The sequence below is a fragment of the Rhinolophus sinicus genome, chromosome 17, assembly GCF_057876585.1.
Source record: "Rhinolophus sinicus isolate RSI-liver-muscle chromosome 17, RSI-T2T, whole genome shotgun sequence".
NCBI lineage: Eukaryota > Metazoa > Chordata > Mammalia > Chiroptera > Rhinolophidae > Rhinolophus > Rhinolophus sinicus.
Genome location: NC_142517.1, coordinates 143,021,675 through 143,041,721, shown reverse-complemented (window position 1 = coordinate 143,041,721; position 20,047 = coordinate 143,021,675). Strand labels below are relative to the sequence as shown.

At 35.0% G+C, this 20,047-nt stretch overlaps 1 protein-coding gene across 2 annotated transcripts; it reads left to right on the top strand.

Annotated features, from left to right (window-relative positions):
- The first annotated feature begins 4,644 nt into the window (after positions 1 to 4,644).
- MMADHC (metabolism of cobalamin associated D) lies at positions 4,645 to 19,994 on the top strand. Of its 2 annotated transcripts, none has more exons than XM_019737484.3 (8): positions 4,645 to 4,738; positions 5,228 to 5,288; positions 8,423 to 8,567; positions 10,811 to 11,028; positions 13,274 to 13,379; positions 13,987 to 14,117; positions 18,078 to 18,164; positions 19,472 to 19,994. In XM_019737484.3, the coding sequence occupies exons 2-8, from the start codon at positions 5,280 to 5,282 to the stop codon at positions 19,670 to 19,672; spliced, it is 897 nt and encodes a 298-aa protein (XP_019593043.2). In that variant the 5' UTR covers positions 4,645 to 4,738; positions 5,228 to 5,279; the 3' UTR covers positions 19,673 to 19,994. The 2 variants fall into 2 exon arrangements, with proteins under 2 accessions (XP_019593043.2, XP_019593041.2); XM_019737482.3 differs by having other exon boundaries at positions 4,665 to 4,802.
- The last annotated feature ends 53 nt before the right edge of the window (positions 19,995 to 20,047 follow it).

The following is a 20,047-nucleotide window of genomic DNA, read 5'->3' as shown; positions in this document are numbered from 1 at the left end:
TCAAATCTTCTTCTTACCCGTTCTCTGCTCTGTTTACAGTTTTGAGTCCTAAAAGAGCCACAGTCACCTCAAAAAGAAGTAGCTCAGAATAAAGCAGGCCAACATCCTCATGCAAGTCACACCTAAACCCATGCCTGTCCCTTTCAAGACCAAACCATTTCCTGGTACCAAAGAGACAGGAAGGCCCAGGGCAGCATCACCCCCATAAACACTGTGCATGTATCTGGGAACCAACGCTCCTTACAAGCATCATCACCTCCCTACAAGAATAGAGCTCAGAGGAGTTCAATAATGATGATGATGATGCTCATGATGGTGAGGAAGATGACAGCTAACATTTACTGTCCACTGCGAAGTGCCCTGCACAGTGCTAGTCATAGATCAGTCTCATACACTGTGTCATATCACCCTTTAAATATCTATGAAGTAGATAATATCATTGTAATGATGAGAGACAGACAGAAGAGCCGAGAGATAATTGTTATATCTAATATCACAATTCAAGTCCAGTGACAGGCTGGATAAGTCACATGCAAACCAAAAATCAAAATATGAAATCAAGGATTCCTCTTCCATTATGACCTCTATATAGTCTATACATTTTCATAACATTATTTGCTGCAGGAAATATAATTGGGAAGAAAGGGCTATAACAAAAATGCATCCAGGGCAGCTGGTTAGCTCAGGTGGTTAGAGCACAGTGCTCTTAACAACAAGGTTGCCAGTTCAATCCCCACATGGGCCACCGTGAGCTGCGCTCTCCACAACTAGATTGAAACAACTAGTTGACTTGGAGCTGATGGATCCTGGAAAAACACACTTAAAATAAATAAAAGTTTTATAAAAAATGCATCAGAATTGTTCATAACACCAACATCTGAGTGGCTTTAGAATTGTTTCATTTTGGAAATTCGTTTTTCTCCTTCTAGTTCCAAAACCACAGTCAGTGCTCCAGAGAAAGAGACATTAGAGACATGTAACATTCACATTCTATAACGTTTCTCTATAACTTTCATGTATTTCCATCTAACAATGAATGGCTAGAACATACAAGAGGTTTCCAGAAAAACCTTGAGCTTTCTAGAAATGGCCAAAACATATGCCTATCTTAATGTATCAAATACTAAAGAGCAATTGCAGCACCAATGCGGCAACTCAAAAAGATTGTTCTCAACAGTTGAGTTCTATGACCAAGTCAAAGAATAAAAACCAAGTGTTCACATACTTTTTCTTTTATCCATGCCCTTTGGTAATTTCTATTATTATCCTTCTTTTACATGTCATTTCTTGCAACCATGTAATAGTTCCATGCAACCTTTCTTATAATAACACAGAATATTGTCTCTAAATTTCTAATGTGCTTTAGATATGCTTGGCTGAGCAGAAAATATTCCCTCTTGTCTCTTTTGGTTTTATAATCCTATTGTCTCTACATAAAGCGCTACCTGCAAAACAATAGTCTTTGTCAGCAGTTAATGATAACTATGTATTCCTTAGTTAGCTTAAGTATGCATCCTTTGTTATGGAGAATCAGTGTTTTCTAGAATAAAAGGGAAGCCATATGTTTATCAAAAAACATTAATGCAGGCAGCTGTAAGAGTGATAAGAGAAAGAAAACCCCAAGGATTACATATTGGCCTCTGAATAATCACATAATCTGCTACTTTGATCAATCTTTATAGTTCTGTAAAGGCCTTGCTTTGTCTCTGAAGAATAAGAACACTCCAAGAGAGTGAAAGGAAGAAGGCAAATAGATAAGGGAAATTGGAATAACAGTTGAGAGAAAGCTACTCACCTCTCTCTCTTCTCTGTAGTTTTATTGTTGTGGAAGCAATAAAAATTTTGGAGCCAGACAAATCTAAGTTTGAAGCTCATAGTCATCACTACACGTAGTTGTACAGCATCAGGCAGTTTACTTAGTGTCTCTGAGTCTCAGTTTCTTCATTTATAAAATGTAGACACCACTACTTCCCCATCCAAGTTTTGGGTTGACGGATGTTATCAAAGGTATGGAGCCTGGAAATAGAACAACAAAAAGCAGCTGTCATTAATGGCAGCTTGTTATTAATGGTCATCACTTCTTCATCTGGTCAACTTTCAACAACTACTTATTGATCACCTCTTTGTGATAGGAATACAGTGAAGTCCCAGGAATACAGTGAACAGATAAAGTCTCCATCCTCAAGATGTTTGTTTCAGCCTTTGACTACCCACAGTAATCAAAATTCCACCCCACTCCACTGAAACTCCTCTGGCAAAGAGACCTTATTTATCAAATACAAAGGACTGTTTTTTGGTTCTCAATAAGAACTTTTTGTAGCATCTAATAATACTGAGCAATTATCATCTTTATGTCTAGAATACTCGTCTCTCTTTCCTGATTTCCTACCATCCTCAGATTGAAACTTCTCAGTCTCTGTTGCTACCTTTTCTTCTGCTGTTACCCCTTTAATCAATGTTTCCTGGTGTTCTGGGTTTTGTCCTTTTTCTTTTCTATTTTATACTAGTGGTTCTTGATCTTTTCAGAGTTGCAAACTCCTTTAAGAATCTGAGAAAGTGCTGCACTCTATCCCTAGAGGGGAAAAAAGGGGATCTATTTACAAACATACAAACATTTGTGGATATTTTAAGAAGTTTCACAGAACTTCCTCCCTTCCCATAAAGCCTATTGTTGAACTCCAGGTTAAGGGGTTCCTTGGCCTTAACTATTACCCATATGTCAATGACCCTCAAATCTCTGTCTTCAAATAAAGCACTTTCCTGAGCAATAGGACTACTATCAAGTGACTTATTGACAACATATGAATGTCCCTCAGCCATCTTAAAACTCAAGATATCTCAAACTAAATTCATTATCTTTCTCCTAAAACCTGTTCTCCTCCTGGGAGACAATATCTATGAGAAAGAGAACACTATTTTTTAACCTAACATACCTAGATTTAAATACAGCCTTGGAAGCTTCAGTAATACACTTAACCTCTTTGTGCTTTAATTGCTCGCATTTAACATGAGGATAATAATACCACCATTTTCTGAACTATTATGAGATTAAAATAGATGATGGAAAAATTCCTATCCAAGTTCCACCACCGACCATACATTCCACAAGTATTAATATTACTGGATTCCCTACCTCAGCAAAAGCAACTCCATTCATCAATTATCCTAAGTCAAAAACTTAAGATTATCTTCAACTTGTCCCCTTTCCCTCATCTACAACCAATGGATAGCTATGTTGTGTTGACTCTCAACATTCCCCTGCCCTGAGTTCAGTCTCTCGTGGTCCTTCTCATGGACACAGCAATAGTCTCCTATCCAGTTGATCCAATTTCAATCCCACATTCTTCCAACCAGTCCTCTGCATTGAAGCCAGAAGATCTTCCCAAGACACAAATCTGATAATGCCATGACTCTGCATAAATCTGACCAGTTGCTTCTCATTGCTTCTGGGATTACATCTACCTTACTATTGCACTGAAGGCTGTGATCTGGCCCCCGTCAACCTCCACCTCGACCCCTTGATTACCTGTGTTTTTCCCCAACTGCCCATAGTGTTCTGGATTCCATATCTCGGTTCACACTGCTTCCTTTGCCTAAAATGTCCTCACCCCTTACCTTTTCTTGGCATTCAAGCAAACGCCTACTCATCTTTCAAAAACACAGTTAAAGCATCACCTCTGCTATGAAGTTATTCGTGACAGCCTCCTGCCACACCATTGATCACTCCTTTTATCTCCCACTTGTACCTGATAGGTGATTTTCTATCATGGCAAATATGAATACACAGGGTTCCTAGTCTCAAAAGGTTTACCATCATCATACAACCAGAAATCTCATTATATAACCTGGACATGTAAGCCAAATTAAAAAAGAAATCATGAGGCATGAAAAAATAATGAGTTGTCAGTAAATTCGACACTCAGTTCAGTGATCCTTCTGTGAAGCCTCTGTGACTCCCAAGCTCTGAGGGGTGTGTGTGTCTCTGTGTGTGTGTGTGCGCACGCGCGTGCACACGTACACATATCACTATACAAGTGTTAGCCATATATTAACTGATTTAATCTTCACAGTCTATGAGGTGGGCACTATTATTATTCCTGTTTTAGAAGTGATGAAACTAAAGGCAGAAAGATGAAACTAATGACCCAACTAGAAATATTGGTATGAACAAAGTACGGACTTGACTTAATCAAAAAAATACAATTGATAAATGAAAATTATATACTATTTGTAAACAAGTAGTTTGATATACATATCTATTTTGAGCCTATTAAGGGTCTGATACACAAGGGGAAAAAACATACGTGCCCTTTGCTCAAAAACAGTGATTCATGAAAAATAACTAACTAAGACACAAAGAACAGAAGACTGTATCTCCTGGGAACCAGTAAGAAAGTCTTGGGGTGAGTGGACTCTATCAATGAGCTATCATGAACGAAATGAAATGATGTCCTAAGAGATCAGGAGCCCTCGCCGCCATTTACCCAAGTCACCCGCACCTCATCTTTTCTCCTCCCACATCTTTGGCCCGGGACTATCCAATGGAAGACCAGCTCTGCGTAGGCCTATTATACGCGTGCGCATCATCGGTTCGACGATCCTTCGCATCGATGCGCTCGGAAGCAACTCCTTCAGCCTGGTCACTGCCAGCGTAGGCGCTACCCCCACTGCTGTCGCCGCCATTTTGACGGCGGGAAGAGTCAGGGTCTGGAACAGCTGGAGGTGGTGGTGGTGACTGGTATGGCTGGTTTCCGTCCGCGATAGCTCCTCCAAATTTGCCCGTCTTCGGGCCACAGCTCTCGGTATTGCCTCTATTCCCACAGTGCCCATGTCGCTGTCCCCAGTCGTCCTGTCACTGTCTTTAGGCTCTTTTCGCTTCCTCACCCTTCAGCTCAACTCGAACCTTTGCTCGGAGCTGTTGTCTGGCAGCCCTGACCTGTTAAAATACCTGCTTCGACCCTCAGGACAGGGCCCTGGCCGCCGGCCGCCCGTCCCCGCCCGCACCTGCTCCGAGTTGTTTTCAGCGGGCGGAGCCCGGGCCGGCTTAGCGCTGCGGGGTCCCTGTGGGCGGAAGCCGGGGGGCGCGTTCTGGCCTCCGTGGGTTACGGGGAAAGCTTGGATTTGGGTCCTGTCCTAATGGAGGGACACACAAGGAGAGAGTGGACGTTACCCGAGCGGCCTGTTGTTAGAGTTTAATCCGTCACTAGCCTGTTTTGTCCTTTCCCAGGAATCACTCTACGGAAAGGAAAGATATTTTGCGTCTGCCCTCTGCGCTAGAAATGGCCAATGTGAGTAAATTAGTATTCGTTTATATGCATTGTAGATGCTGAATGGATATTGGTAATGAAATATGCAGTTATGTCTGTCTTCAACGATTTAGTGAGCATACATAGCAAGAGTCATAAAAGCCCGTGCTTCAGAGGCTACACGAGTAAATTAAGGGCCTCGGTGGGATTTGACAAACTGAAGTGTTCATTTCTGATACAAAGGAAACAGCAGCCTTTCCTTAGCTCAGTGATTTGTTGCTAACTAATGCCGTTTGGGAATGTAAACCCAGTGCTGCCAGATCTTACGAGTTTTCAAGAAAGGCCCCAGATCTGGACCTTTTGTATGAAATCTCACAATATCTCAATGTTGGTATCCGGTTCAAATTTCTTGTAACACTGTGGCCCTCACAAAAATGTCTGTGGATGGATGTGGTTGCGTTTCATAGATGAACAGTTTTCAATCTTTGGTATAGACCATATTTTCTCCTCACATGACCAAAAGCAGAACTTAGGCACTCCTAAGACAGTGCCTAAAAGACTGTTTTTCTTTTATATATCAATAAGCGTTTTAAAATTAACTCAATAGCTTGTCATCTTCCCAAGTCTAGAATCCTAGGTTTGTTTGAAGTTAATCATATAAAAAACACATTCTGATCCTCAAACCAAAATAAAGTGGCTCTTCTGATGTTTGAGGGATTTTATTGGTTGTAATTTTAAATTATTTTATTTACCAGCTGACCCAGTGTCATAAAATTTATCAAGTTTGCACAAAATATTCCACGTCCACAATAAAGGATTTGAGAATCACAGGTTAAAGGGTAAAGTTTGGCACAAACTGTACTGTCATCAGCTATTTCAGTGAACAAATTAAATACTGGTTGGTTTTGCCACTAAAATGAGACTTGATGACTAGGTTTTTCTTAAACTTGGAACCAAACTTACATTTTATTATATGACTTTTGTTAAAGGCTTTACCATCAAGAAAAAATAAAATAGAATCTAGTGGCCTTGATACTCAGAGGCTAATATAATACTTAATATTCGGCGATTTCTAAAATAATTTGGACAACCTTTTTGTTTTTGTTTGTGAAGTAATGTAAAAGATCACAAATAATATTTTAATACTCATGCTTAAATTAACATTAATAACAGCATATACAAGTATTGTGCGAGTTAAGTAAAACATTGTATCTGAAGCCCTTAGCACAGGACATGGCCCATAGTTGCTAACGTCTGTTGATTTTTTGCTATTTCATATTACAATACCCCTTCAGCTAATCTCTTAATGAGCCTCATAATATTTTGAGGCTTTGCTCAAATATTTTTGGAATTTTAAATTTTAAATTGCCTTTAGATACTGAGGCATATTCAATCTGTTAAATGCCCTCAATTATAAATATATAAATTTATAGTATTATAGAAATACTCAAAACTCTGTCTAGTAGGTAAAAAGCCTAATAATTACATTTTTGTCTTTTTGGGCAGGTTGGGTACAGACCCGAGGGAGGATGCTTAAATTTTCTGGTGGGCAGAATGATTTGGAGACACATAAAGGAGTTTCTGTTTATCCAGATCTTGAAGAAAGAGTTGGAATTTGTAAAGCTTAGGAGAGAGAAAGGGGCATTTGAGCTGAAGAAATCTTGTGACAGTATAAAAGAAGGCAGAGAAATATGGGAAATGTCAGGTAGATATCTTTATGTGACTAAAGAGTGGAGTAAGGGAAAGGGGGGTAAAATTAGTAAGAAATTATGTCAGAGCGGTAGAAGGACCAGTTCCAATGTTCTCTTGCACTTAGGGAAAGAAATAGAACACATGGGTGGGATTTCAGAATGCTGTGTGAAAAAGTGATTCTAAAGTATCACATGTCTAGACTATTTCAACATCCTGGTAACTAGTTTTCATACCACCTCGCTAATCTCTCTCCAGTCCATTCTCTATATTGCCCTTTATGGTACATTCTTTAAAACATTTGTTTTTATCAGCTTACTTTATCCCTTGCTTACAGAATAAAATATCTGATTTAGTATCTTGATGTAACAGGACATTTACTGTCTGTGTCAAATATAGAGCCTTTTATAATTGCCCACAAGTTAACTTTCAAACCTGTTTTTTATTTCACTCCCTTATACCCTCCCTCACTGAACTTTTCACTCTTCTGAGTATACCTTTTGTGGCTCCATGCTTTTGTTCCTGAAAGTCCCCCACAAATTTCTAGTACTTCTTTAAAACCTAGTATATCCTCCATGAAACTTTTTTTGCTTCTTCAAAGATCTCTTAATTATTCAAATCTTTTAATACCATTTTACAGATATGATACCCATATTTTTTTTTTTTCTCTAAGCTAAGAGCTGGCGTTTTTTTTCTTTAATGTAAAATGCCAGATAGTAAATTTTTTAGGCTTTGTGTACCATAGGTTGTCTGTGCAACTACTTAACTTTGCCATTATGGCATGAAAACAGCCATAGACAATACATAAAAAAATGGGTGTGGTTGTTACAATAATACTTTATAACCAAAACAAACAAGCTGTGTTTTGCTATAGTTTGCCAACCCCTGCATTAAATTATTCTGACTCAAGTATTTTGCTAAAAGTTTACGCATGAAAGATGTTTATACATTCATCCATCATAACTGACTTAGGAAATGAACATAGGAGCAGAAAATGTACCACAAAGATAAGTGCTAACATGGAAGAAAGTAGACATTGCCATAAACCAAGAGGAAGAATGACGTGGGACTTAAAGAGCACAATTTATAGCCGTAAAAGAAGCGTTAAAAAGTAAACAGGTTTTGGTCCTACAAAAGGTTTTCAAAGTTCTGTATTTTGAAAGGAGAAAAACCTTATTAGTTGTGCTGCCTTTTTAGTATTGCTAAAAGGGGCAACTTTTAGAGGTTGCTAGTCTCTCTAATGTGGTACTCTTAATTCTAGCCATATACTTTTACCCAAAGTAACTCATTATTGGTTTGTATCTTTGAATGTTCATGTTTATTTTTAAAATTTTAATATACATGCTTGTCATATGGTAGGTTATCAGTAGTAGAATAAATGTTGGTTTTAAAGACATATTGCAGTGTGAGGATTTGCTAGAGATGGCCTATGTAAGTATAATACTTATATACAGAATAAGTAATTTAAATATGTGTATCATTCTTAGGTGCTCTGTAACAGGTCCAGACTGGTTTCCTATCTCCCAGGATTTTACTCTTTAGTTAAAAGAGTTGTAAACCCCAAAGCCTTTTCAACTGCAGGCTCTTCAGGTTCTGATGAGTCTCATGTGGCCACTGCACCTCCCGATATATGTAAGTAAAAGTTACTATTTCTTTACTTGTAACTTGCAAAACATTTCAAGTTATGTTTCCTGTAATATTTCTTCTTAAGGTTTTACAGATTTTCTAAAGTTGAGTTTATCCCATTGGAAATAAAATCAGCTCTGCCTAAATATTTGTGTCAGAAAGCTACAACATAAAAAAGAAAGAATATTGGTTTCTAAAACTTACTTTCTTAAACTTTAGTTTCTGTCTTCAAACCTGCAATCCTCCCTCAAACAAATCTTCTTTTAATCCAATTAAACAATGTTATTACTTTTAGCTATTCTTTGCTGAATTTCTTTAATATAGCTGGCACGTTTTATATGTGTTTATTGAACCCGCTATCTACAAAGTCTGCTTCTTCTAATCCATCTTGCACACCACTGTCATATTAATCCTAAAACATTTCAGTCGTGTCACTTCCGTGATAAACCTTGGTTATCTGCCAGTGCTTTCAGTAGCAGTTCCCAAACTGTCCTCTTGCTTTGAAAATTTTTCAAGGTCTAAAAAATTTTTTTTAAGTTCTCTGATTAGGTAAATTTTAGAAATGCTTTATGCCATAGTTCTGTCTTGGAGGTTTATAATGCACACTGAAGTATTAAGGAAGGGCCCTTGGGAACCTAACATCATGTATCCTCAAGGGATTGGGCATGGAATCCTTTTTTCATACAACACATTACTTACAATGTGATATAAGCTCAGTTGAGCATGCAAAGCCTTCCGGTTTTGTTGCCCCCGTTTTGTAACTCCATCTCGGATTACTCTCCAATGTATATCATCTGGAGGCTAAACACACGTGTATCATAACTGCAAGATTTGTCATTCAGAATGTATAGTGTTTGTTTCCTGAATATATAAAGAATTTTTATAGACCAATAGGAAAAAAAACAACCCAGCAGAAAACCAAACAAAAAATTTAAAAAATGGATACGAACAGACTGTTCCTGGAACAGAAAACCTAAATGTCTAGCAAACATGAAAATGTGCTCAAATCTATTAATGTGGGATATTTATTTTCTTTCAAGAGACTTAGATTTAAATAGTCTTTAAAACCCACCTTGTTCAAAATTAGCTGATACGTTTTAGCTCAGGAACTGACTGCAGTCAATCATTAGTGGCTGTGCAGAGCCTTATTAGTCAGTGTGGTCTTCAGGCCAGTAGCCTCAGCATCATCTGGAAACTTGTTAGAAATGAAGAATCTTGAGCCCCACTCCAGACCTACTAACTAAGAATCTGCATTTTTACAATTTCTCAGATGATTCTTAAATACTTTAAAGTTTGAGAAGTATTAGGCTAGAGTGTTTGGATTGAGAATGATGAGATAGTGTCTGGGTTCAGCAGGAAAGAGTTTCATGATTAATGGATGATGTCTGTCATCGGTGTGGAAAAGGGGTATGGTGGCACTCCTAATCTAGTGATGGAGCAGCCATATTGAAATGACCATTTTTAGTCTCTCAGCTTCGGCAGAATATTGAAAAATTATTTTCATTGCCAACTAATGTCTTTAGCAGTTGTCCCTTTCTGTAAACAAAACGCCTACTCTTGAGTATTTCTTTGTTTAGTTTTCTACTGTATTCTTTTCTAGGTCTTTTTAAAAATCCAGAAGTATATTTTTTCACAAGTTAGCATATTTTTAAAGGGTAATCTATTCTATAAGTATTTAATCCATATTAATTCATGTGGCTGGTAAACAGCATTATGTCGCTTTGGTTCATACAGGATTTTTCCCAGCCAATTAATGTTTTGTGCCACCGGGTAACAGCAACTCCACGCCTCTCCCCAAGGGTAACCCCTATTAAGTTCAGTATGTTTCCTTTTAGATCTCTTTTTCTGAATTGAAAATCATAAATATGAGGTTGTAAAATCAATGTTATATATGCTATTCTTTGACTTAGCTTTTCCTTTTAATGTAGTATGTCTTGGACTCCATTATCACTAAAGATTTACTATGATCTTTTCAATGACTATCAAGCATTACATAATATGAATTACAGTACTGTATTGAATCTTTCTCCTAATTACAGACTTGCCTGTGAGTTGACAACTGGTTGCTTTGAGTAGTGTTTTGAAAATGACTTGACACTAACATTTATATTCATACAAGAAATCAAATTTCAAAAATCCATCATTTAGGTAAAAAATGCCTAACTATAAAAAGAGTATTCATTTTTTCTGCTTACCAATGCACATGACTATTAAGGAGAAAATTATTAATCTTGTTGTTTTCTCTTCAGGCTCTCGAACAGTATGGCCTGATGAAACTATGGGACCATTTGGTCCTCAGGATCAGAGATTCCAGCTTCCTGGGAACATAGGTTTTGATTGTCACCTCAATGGGACCATGTCACAGAAGAAAAACCCGGTTCATAAAACTTTACCTGATATTCTAGCAGAACCTTTATCAAGTGAAAGACATGAGTTTGTGATGGCACAATATGTGAATGAATTTCAGGTAAATTGTTAATTTTATTTATTCTGTTTTTCTCATTATTAATGCTATATTAATTTCTGATTACATGAACATTATTTTCATTGGAAAGGTAAGAAAATATTTAATTCTAATACATACAAAAACAACATATATAGAATTTTAAAACTTGGCATCGTCCTATACATAATATATGCTATCAATATTTTTACTTTAGATTACAGTCTTTTTTTAGGTGCTTAAATAACTCTTCAAAAATTTATTTTTAAATAACTGCTTATTTAATCAAATTTAGATAATTTAATTATTTCGCATTTCTGGAAATTTAAATTGCCTGTTTTTCACTTTTATAAATGGTAATTGTAATTTGTATATGGACCCAATTCCCACTAATTTTATATTCCTCCATCCATTTAAAGACAAGAAAATTTTGAGATCTCTGAAAATCTTCAGATATACTAGTAACCTAAAAAGGAAGACTTATAAATAGGTTTTTTTAAATACACAATTTCTGAGGGGGTTTTTTTAATGATTTTTTAAACTGGTATTGCATAATGAGTTTTTTTAAATGAGTTTTTAAACTAGTATTACTTTGTTGCCCAATCAGGTAGAAATCTACATGCAATTCAGAGTTTCTGTCAAACCCCTGATGTTTACCATTTTTCATATTTTTAGTTTCAAGCTGCTTTATTTTACTTTTTTTAAATCAAAACTATATTATTAAAAGCAACCCCTTAAAGTTATTGTAGGTTATATTGGTTAACCTAATATTGGGATACATTTGACTCTCCTGACGTTTTTATCTCAGATAATTCCTTTTTTCTCTCAAAACCTGGCTTTATTCCCATATTATTAGTAGTATGAATGACTTAGCTATCCTCCTATTGTCCTACGATAAAATTTATAGTACCAACCTTGACTCCTCTCTCCATTATAACCCCATAAATAGTAATAAAATCTCTTGCTTTTATGTTTTGAAATAGCTCTTAAATTATTTGTGTCCTTTCAATTCTCACTAATATTACCAGAGTTCCAGTCTACCTTATCTCACCTAGATTCTTAGAGGCATTATAGTATAATGGATTATGGAGATAGGATAAATCTGGGTTCAAAGGTTAACTGTGCCACTTACTTAATTTTGTGACCTTGAGAGAATTACTTACTTTTCTGATCCTCTTGTTTTTTTATATATAAAATGGGGATAATAATAATCCCTGGCCCAAAGTTGTTATGATCATTAAATATGAAAGTAAGTATAGTAGTAAGTGATTAATAAGGTGGCTGTTACTAGTGTATCACCTGCCCGTCCTTATTACCATACATCTTCCACAGCAATACTAGCATTAACTTTTTATATCCTGCTGTTCCTCATTGCGTATAAAGTCAGAATTTCTTAATGTGGCATAAAAGGCTTTCCACAGTTTTGACCCTTTTCCAAACCTTACCTCCCACTACTTCCTACTCTCTTTGCACCCCAATCACAGCATACTTTTTATTTTCTTGAAATATATCATTCTCTTTGGCGATTGCATGACTTTGCACTGTTACTATCTCTTGCTGGACTGTTTTTCCTCTTGAATTCCTAACCTATATTCCACCTATTCTCTACCTATCCAGCATAGACGTTAATTAACATGTAGCTCAAATATGATTTCAGTCTTTTACTGATTTCTCCCAGCAAAGCGAGTTTCTTCCCCATCTATACTGTTTGAAGACTTTTTTCATAACTCTGTAGCACTTTCACATTGGATTGCATATATTTGTTCATAGTGTCTGATGTATAGTAGATTCCCAGTAAACTTCAGTTGAATAAAAGCCTCTAAGCTCTTCATGTAGGAGAGCTGTATATTTAGTCACATTATTTTGTAAATTAGTGTTATTATCCCCTTTTCATAGATTACAGAATGAACAAAAAGAAAGGATAATTAGATACTACAAAGAGGTGACATTGTAAGACACAATTATGGTGTTTTACTTAATTTCTTAGCCGTCTTCTATTCACGTCAAGTCTTAGAATATCAGTATATTTATACATTCATGGTTTTTTATTCAACTTTTTTTGTTTGATTTTTTAGAATTTTCAGGTGTTGTATTCATCATACAAAAAAGTTTAGATATGTAAGAAAACACTGATTCTTATTACCCCACCAACACTTAGATTAGGATTATGAAAAAAAAAAAAACTTTTTAGGGAAGACAAGTTCATAACAGGCACGATACTTCATTTGAACTCCAGATTTTGTTTACTTATATGTCTTTTTCCCCTTAGGGTAGTGATGCACCAGTTGAACAAGAAATTAACAGTGCAGAAACTTACTTTGAAAGTGCCAAAGTAGAGTGTGCAATCCAAACATGTCCAGAATTGCTGCGAAGAGGTATGTTGTGCTTTCATGCACTTTTACGCTGATGTGTATTAGATAATGTCGCTAGTTTTTTAATGTGTTGAATAACGTACTTCATAGGAATTGTAATGCTTTGTATTTTACTTACTATTTTAACATGTCTGGTGGGAAATGATTGCATATCCCAGAGAAAGGCTTTCAAATGTCCCCTGACATCTAATCTCGTGCTTTCATTAGGTAGGAATAGAATTTTAAATAACTTTTTCCCTAAAGCTTTCCCTAACGTCATTACACTTCTGGGTGATTATTACAGCTATAGTTTCATGATCTCTGATATGTAATACTGAGGTAACTCTCAAAAATAAACTTTTATTGAAGATTACAAGACCAATACTATGTAACCCTACTTACTCTTCAGAATTGTTGGCAGTAGTATTTTAGTTCTTCCAACAAGAGCAGAAGCAAACCAGAACTAAGTTTATTTCATCCTTTTCAAAAATAATACGCATTTATAAACCTAAGTTGGTACTACAATAATTTAACTTAATCATCATTTTTCAAAAGAAGTGTTTTTATGTACTGTTTCTTCTATAAATAAATTATTCTCTCCCTGGAATTTTGATCCTTATTTCATTTATAGATTTTCAATCACTGTTTCCAGAAGTGTCCACCAACAAACTAGTGATTCTGACTGTAACACAGAAAACTAAGAATGATATGACAGTTTGGAGCGAGGAGGTAGAAAATGAAAGAGAAATGCTTTTAGAAAAGGTAATTCTTTCAGTTGCTGACAATTTAATTTTATGATCTTACTTAAATAGGAAAGAGCCAATGTTTTAAAATGTAGGGTGTCTTTTATAGCCTTTATTAATTCTCTGCTTACTGACTTCAGTACTAACAAACTTACATCTTTTGTGAGAATGACAATGCCACAATTTTTTTTTTTCATGTTTTTGCACAACTTAGCTTCTGTCCAGTACTTTCCTCAATTTGTTTTTGAATTTAGGTCTGTTTTAGGAAATTTGGAAAAAAGAATAAAAACAACAAAAAAGTAAAATAACCTCTTTATACCTGTCTCCCTCTCTCTAATCCATAACATTACACATAGATATGTTTCATTCTTTATAAAATCTGCGTTGTATTACATTGCATGGGCAAGCCATAAATTTTTTAAGTTACTTAAAATTTTTCTTAGTAATTTATAAGTTGAAAATCAGACTTTTGCTATTACAGGCAGTGAATATATTTTACAAATATTTTTTGTGCACACACATATCTATAGATTCCTAAATAGGGAATTGCTGAATTAAGAAGTGTATATGCATTTTAAATTTTGACATATGCTGCCAGTTGGCCCACCAAAATGATTGTCTTAGTGTATATGCAGTCACCCTAGCTTACCCTGGATATTAGCATTTCCTTTATTTTTACCAACCTGAGAAATGTTAAGAGGTAACTTAAAGTATTAGGTTTAAAAATTATATAATTATTTCTCTAAGAGTTTGTTGTTGGGTTATATCAATTTCTTTGTCTACAAGATAGAAAGAAATATTCCATGCTTGTGTGACAGGTTAGGCATAACTCACTTGGAGATCTTAGCTAACTATAGTTGAAAAAATTACCTTTACTAATCTCCATGCAAGATAATGTTAGGAATTTTTATATTTTTCTCTAGGGTTGGATGTATAGTTCTCTACATTTGTAAAAATGTATTATAATTTATACACTCAACAAAGTATTCCATGGTAATGACTTCATAGTACTTAGAAGTCGCACATAGAGCTTTGCTAATAAACTTCATGAGGTAGTTAACAACCATGAGCAAGTTATATGCTAGTTAGCAAGGAAATTACAGATGCATGAGATGTTATCTGATTTGATAGAGATCTGAATTTAGAGAGTTGTAATTTAAATAAGCATTAACTCAATAAACATTTTCTGTTTACATTTTAAGATAATGCTTAATAAATATATGAGTATACTTATTGTCACTGTCATTTAGTCACTTGAGAGCTTTCACATGTGCATTCCACTAGTGGTCCTAATTTTTTATCAAAGATTCAGAGCCCCATTTGATGTTAACTCCATTATAGTTGTAAGTCAGTTTTCTGTAACCAATTTCAGGGTTTTGAAATGGCAACATGCTTATATCTTGTGAATTTTTAATTTTATAATGACTGAAGCTGTTTTATTTTCTATGGAAAAAAACATTTTTCTATTTTAGATGTTAGTGATTATTTTAGAACCTCATGTAGCTTATGTTTTATGGTTTAAATCAATTCTATATTTTTTCCAGCAGATGTCAGTGTTTGCTATTGATGAACAGAAATCTTAGGAGACATACTTAAACTGGTTCTTTTTGTGATAATTTGGGATTCTTTTAGTTAACTTCTGCAAACGTTTAATTACATTGTTTTGCTCTTCTAGTTTTTGTGTATGGCACACCTATTCATGAAATTGATACATATCCTAATGACTTTTCTAGACCATATTCAGTAGTTTTCCTATTTTTATGAATTATGAGGATTAATTAAATATAGCAGTGTTAAGTATGAACGTAATCTAAAGAACACAGTATTATGTTTTTCATTTTTAAAAGAAATTATTGGGAGAAAATAAGTGTTTCATTAGTTTACAAGAAAGTAGGAGAAAATAAGTTAGCTTAAGTTGTACTCGTATACCTCTATAGCAGGGGTCGGCAAACTTTTTCTGTAGAGTTAAATAGTAAATATGTTAGACTTTGTAAGCCAGAGGGTCTCCACTCTTCAACTTTACCCTTGTATTGTTAAAGCAACCATAGACAGTATGTAGATGAACAGGCATGGCTATGTTCCAATAAACTATTTACACCAACAGGCAGCCAACTGGATTTGGCGCTCAGGTTATAGCTTGCTAACTCCTCATTTAGGACCATATTCCTAAAGCTTTGATTTTTAAGGATCTCAGCTGAATGCCAGAGGTGCTCAGTGAGGTCTCTTTATTCTGAGCTGGCCAGAAATCCATGTTACCTAGCACTGCACAGCCGTGATATCACCATTCAACTCTCAGCCCCACAGCTGGCACTGTGCTAGGCCTCGCAGAATCTCACCCTGTGCCTGCACAGCTCAGCCCTTGGCGATGGAACCAGGGCCAGTTGCTTTGCAGACTACTCTGGAGCCCGGTATGCTCATCTATCTCCCTCTTCTCCAGTACTCTACCCTACAAATTCCAGACGCTTCAGCAGTCCAAAATTCTTGCTTTCTGCCTGCTCAGCTTGGTGACACCATCACTTTGCTTGGAATCCACTTCTTTGCCCTGCAACAAGAAGGTGTCCCCTGACAAAACTTGAGCAAGTATGGGGATCACCGTATCTGTTTCCCCTCTCCTAAAGATTACAGCTTTGTCTGACTGTTGTTCAGTACCTAAAATCAGTTGCCTCATATAGTTCTGTCAGTTTTATAGTTTTCAGCAGATGGCAGGTTTGGTACCTGTCACTCTGTTACGGCTGTAAGTGGAACTGTGTGCCCTTGTTTTTAAACATTCATGATCTGTCCTCTTTTTAAACATTCTAATCTTGTCCTAATATTTGTTACTGTGTTTTTCACTGGTTAGACTTCTGATAATGAATAAAGACATCATAGGAATTAGGATGTAAGACCAAGATTCTGAATAGCGATACTTGCACATGGTATGTGTGATTATATACTATGCAAAAGATACAGAGGGGTATATAATGAAAAGTAAGCATCCCATTCAGCCCTGTACCCGATCTATCCATTTATCCTATTATTTTTGTGTGCCTTTTCAGAAATAATGTCGTGACTATGTGAGTGGATAGATGTGTTTTTGAAGGACACACAAACAAGTACCATATTTTGCTGTGTATAATGTGCTCCCATGTATAATGCACACCCACGTTTTAGGCCCAAACTTTCAGGGAAAAATATCTTTTGTTATTCCGGTACAAGAAATTTTATGTAACAAATAATTACAAGAACAAATACAAGGTACAAGAAATTTTTGTACCGGTAACAAATTTACGATTTTTATACATCATAGAAGACGAAGAACTCTCCATCATTGCAAGTTCCTGGTAAGTTCAACAAAACCGATTATCGTATTCCAGGGTATTATTTTGCATATGGATATCATTATTGATTTCCAGAGTTACACTTTTAACTCATAAGCATAAATAAAAGAATTTAATACAGTTGTATAGATACACAATTAGTACTACACTTGTATAATATTTTTCCACTCACAAATTTGGGCAAAAAAGTGCACATTATACACGGCAAAATACGGTATATGTTTTTAAACATTCTTATTAATAAAGGATTGAGATCTTTTCATTATGAATATTTAGTTTTTCCTTTCTTACCTTATTTCTAACATTTTCATTGTGATACAAAATAGCAACTATAGCTTATAATTCATGACAAATTTGGGAGTTAATAGCACAGAACTGATTAGAAATAGTTCCTAAAATAGGAAATAATTCAGAAGAAAAAATATACAATTGAGACTTTGAAAGAAATGAAAGTGTTACATGAACCATTAGTCTTTGGACTGGTGAAAATAGTCCAAAGTTTTTTTTTATTTTATTTTTTTACAGTTTATGTTTTAATTTTTATTAATCTTATTGAGGTATCTATCTGAAGCAAAAGATACTTAAATTTTTATATTAAAAATAAAAATCTATAGCAATAATGCCATCTTAAGCATATATAATTTGTGTCTTTTTCCATGCAGTTCATCAGTGGTGCTAAGGAAATATGCTATGCTCTTCGAGCTGAAGGCTATTGGGCTGACTTTATTGACCCATCATCTGGTTTGGCAGTAAGTAATTAAATACAATTTGAAAGCCAGACTACATAATCTGAAGTAGGAATGGTGTTTATTGTAAAATTGTTAATAACTATAACCTTGGTAAAAATAGATTAAGACTTTTTAAAAACCTCACAATTTTACCCAAAGAATTACCACTATGAGTGAGTTGCATTCACGACTTGGAGGGACCTCTTATCACTCACAGTTAACTTTCTTCATTATTTAATGTACATTGAATTTGTGTGTTTACTTTTTGTTAGTTGAAAATGAGCAATCAGTTTCTTTAAGGAAGAAAAAATTGTTTTTAAAATTTAGGAAATATGGATGGTAAAAGAAATATTTAGAAAAATAACTTTTTGGAAATTAACACTTACAAAACTGTATATACTTTGAAGAAAATAACTGAGCCACTATTGTGGTCACATTTTAAATTCTTTCCATTAAAAATAGTAATAAATTAATGTTTTGACTCTTAAGATAGTAATATATACTATTTCTTCGCAAAGTTAAGTAAGGTACTGTGTTTCCCTGAAAATAAGACCTAACTGGAAAATAAACCCTAGCATGATTTTTCAGGATGACATCCCGTGAACATGAGCCCTAATGTGTCTTTTGGGGCTAAACTTAATATAAGACCCGGTCTTATTTTCGGGGAAACATGATAGAGTGTAGGCTAGAAATAAAAAACTTACTCTGGGTTTTAGTTTCCTTATCGTGAAAATGATACAGGTGAACCATAGATGATTGTCTAAAGTTTATTCCATCTTTCAAGGTCGTGTAATGTTATGCATTTGGTTCTAGATAACATGAAATTTGCTAGGTCATTCATTTTACATTTGCAGAATGTACAGGTATATGGGTGACGAGGAGTTAGGGTAGGTACAGTGTTTCCCCGAAAATAAGACCTAGCTGGACCATCAGCGCTAATGCATCTTTTGGAGCAAAAATTAATATAAGACCAAGTATTATATTATATTATACTATACTATACTATACTATACTATATTATATTATATTATATTATATTATATTATATTATATTATATTATATTATATTATATTATACCGGGTCTTAAATTAAAATAAGACCCAGTCTTACATTAATTTTTGCTCCAAAGGACGCATTAATGCTGATGGTCCGTCTAGGTCTTGTTTTCAGGGAAACATGGTAGGCGTTGCATATGACCTTTTTATTTCTTATTTGATTTTTTAAATATTTGGAGTATTAAAATACATGTGTTCATGTTTGCATAAAGTTATTACGCCATTGTCTTTCTTGCTAATGATAATATGACTTCATTTTTTATTTCTTGTAGTTTTTTGGACCATATACAAACAACACTCTTTTTGAAACAGATGAACGCTATCGACATTTAGGATTCTCAATCGATGATCTTGGCTGCTGTAAAGTGATTCGTCATAGTCTCTGGGGAACCCATGTGTTTGTAGGAAGTATCTTTACAAATGCTACACCAGACAGCTACATTATGAAGAAATTAAGTGGAAACGAGCAGTAATGTCAATTTATGTACTGTATTCTTTGTACTTAACATTTGGGTGGATCTTAACACTGTCCAAGGCTTCAGTTTATAAAATTTAATTATTTTTAGGTATTTATTTCAACATTTCTTTACAACATTGGCAAGTGGTTTGTGATTTTTTTCAAATCTCAAATGCTTATTGTCATTGAATACATGTTGAGCACATCCACATTGTACAGAATGTGGTAATTAACATGTAACCAGGGTATGATCTTCTATTGCCATTTCTCCCTTTTATTGAAAAAAGCTTCAGTTTTAATTATTTTTCTCCAAAAATAAATCACACGTTTGGTTATGATGATATGTGTTTTTTCATTGCAGTATTTTTAAAATGTAGTTCTTAAAAACATC

Coding starts and splice junctions, on each gene's coding strand:
- MMADHC (XM_019737484.3), top strand. Junction 8,568..10,810: donor CACTGCACCTCCCGATATAT/GTAAGTAAAAGT, acceptor TTTTCTCTTCAG/GCTCTCGAACAGTATGGCCT. Junction 14,118..18,077: donor GAGAAATGCTTTTAGAAAAG/GTAATTCTTTCA, acceptor TTTTCCATGCAG/TTCATCAGTGGTGCTAAGGA.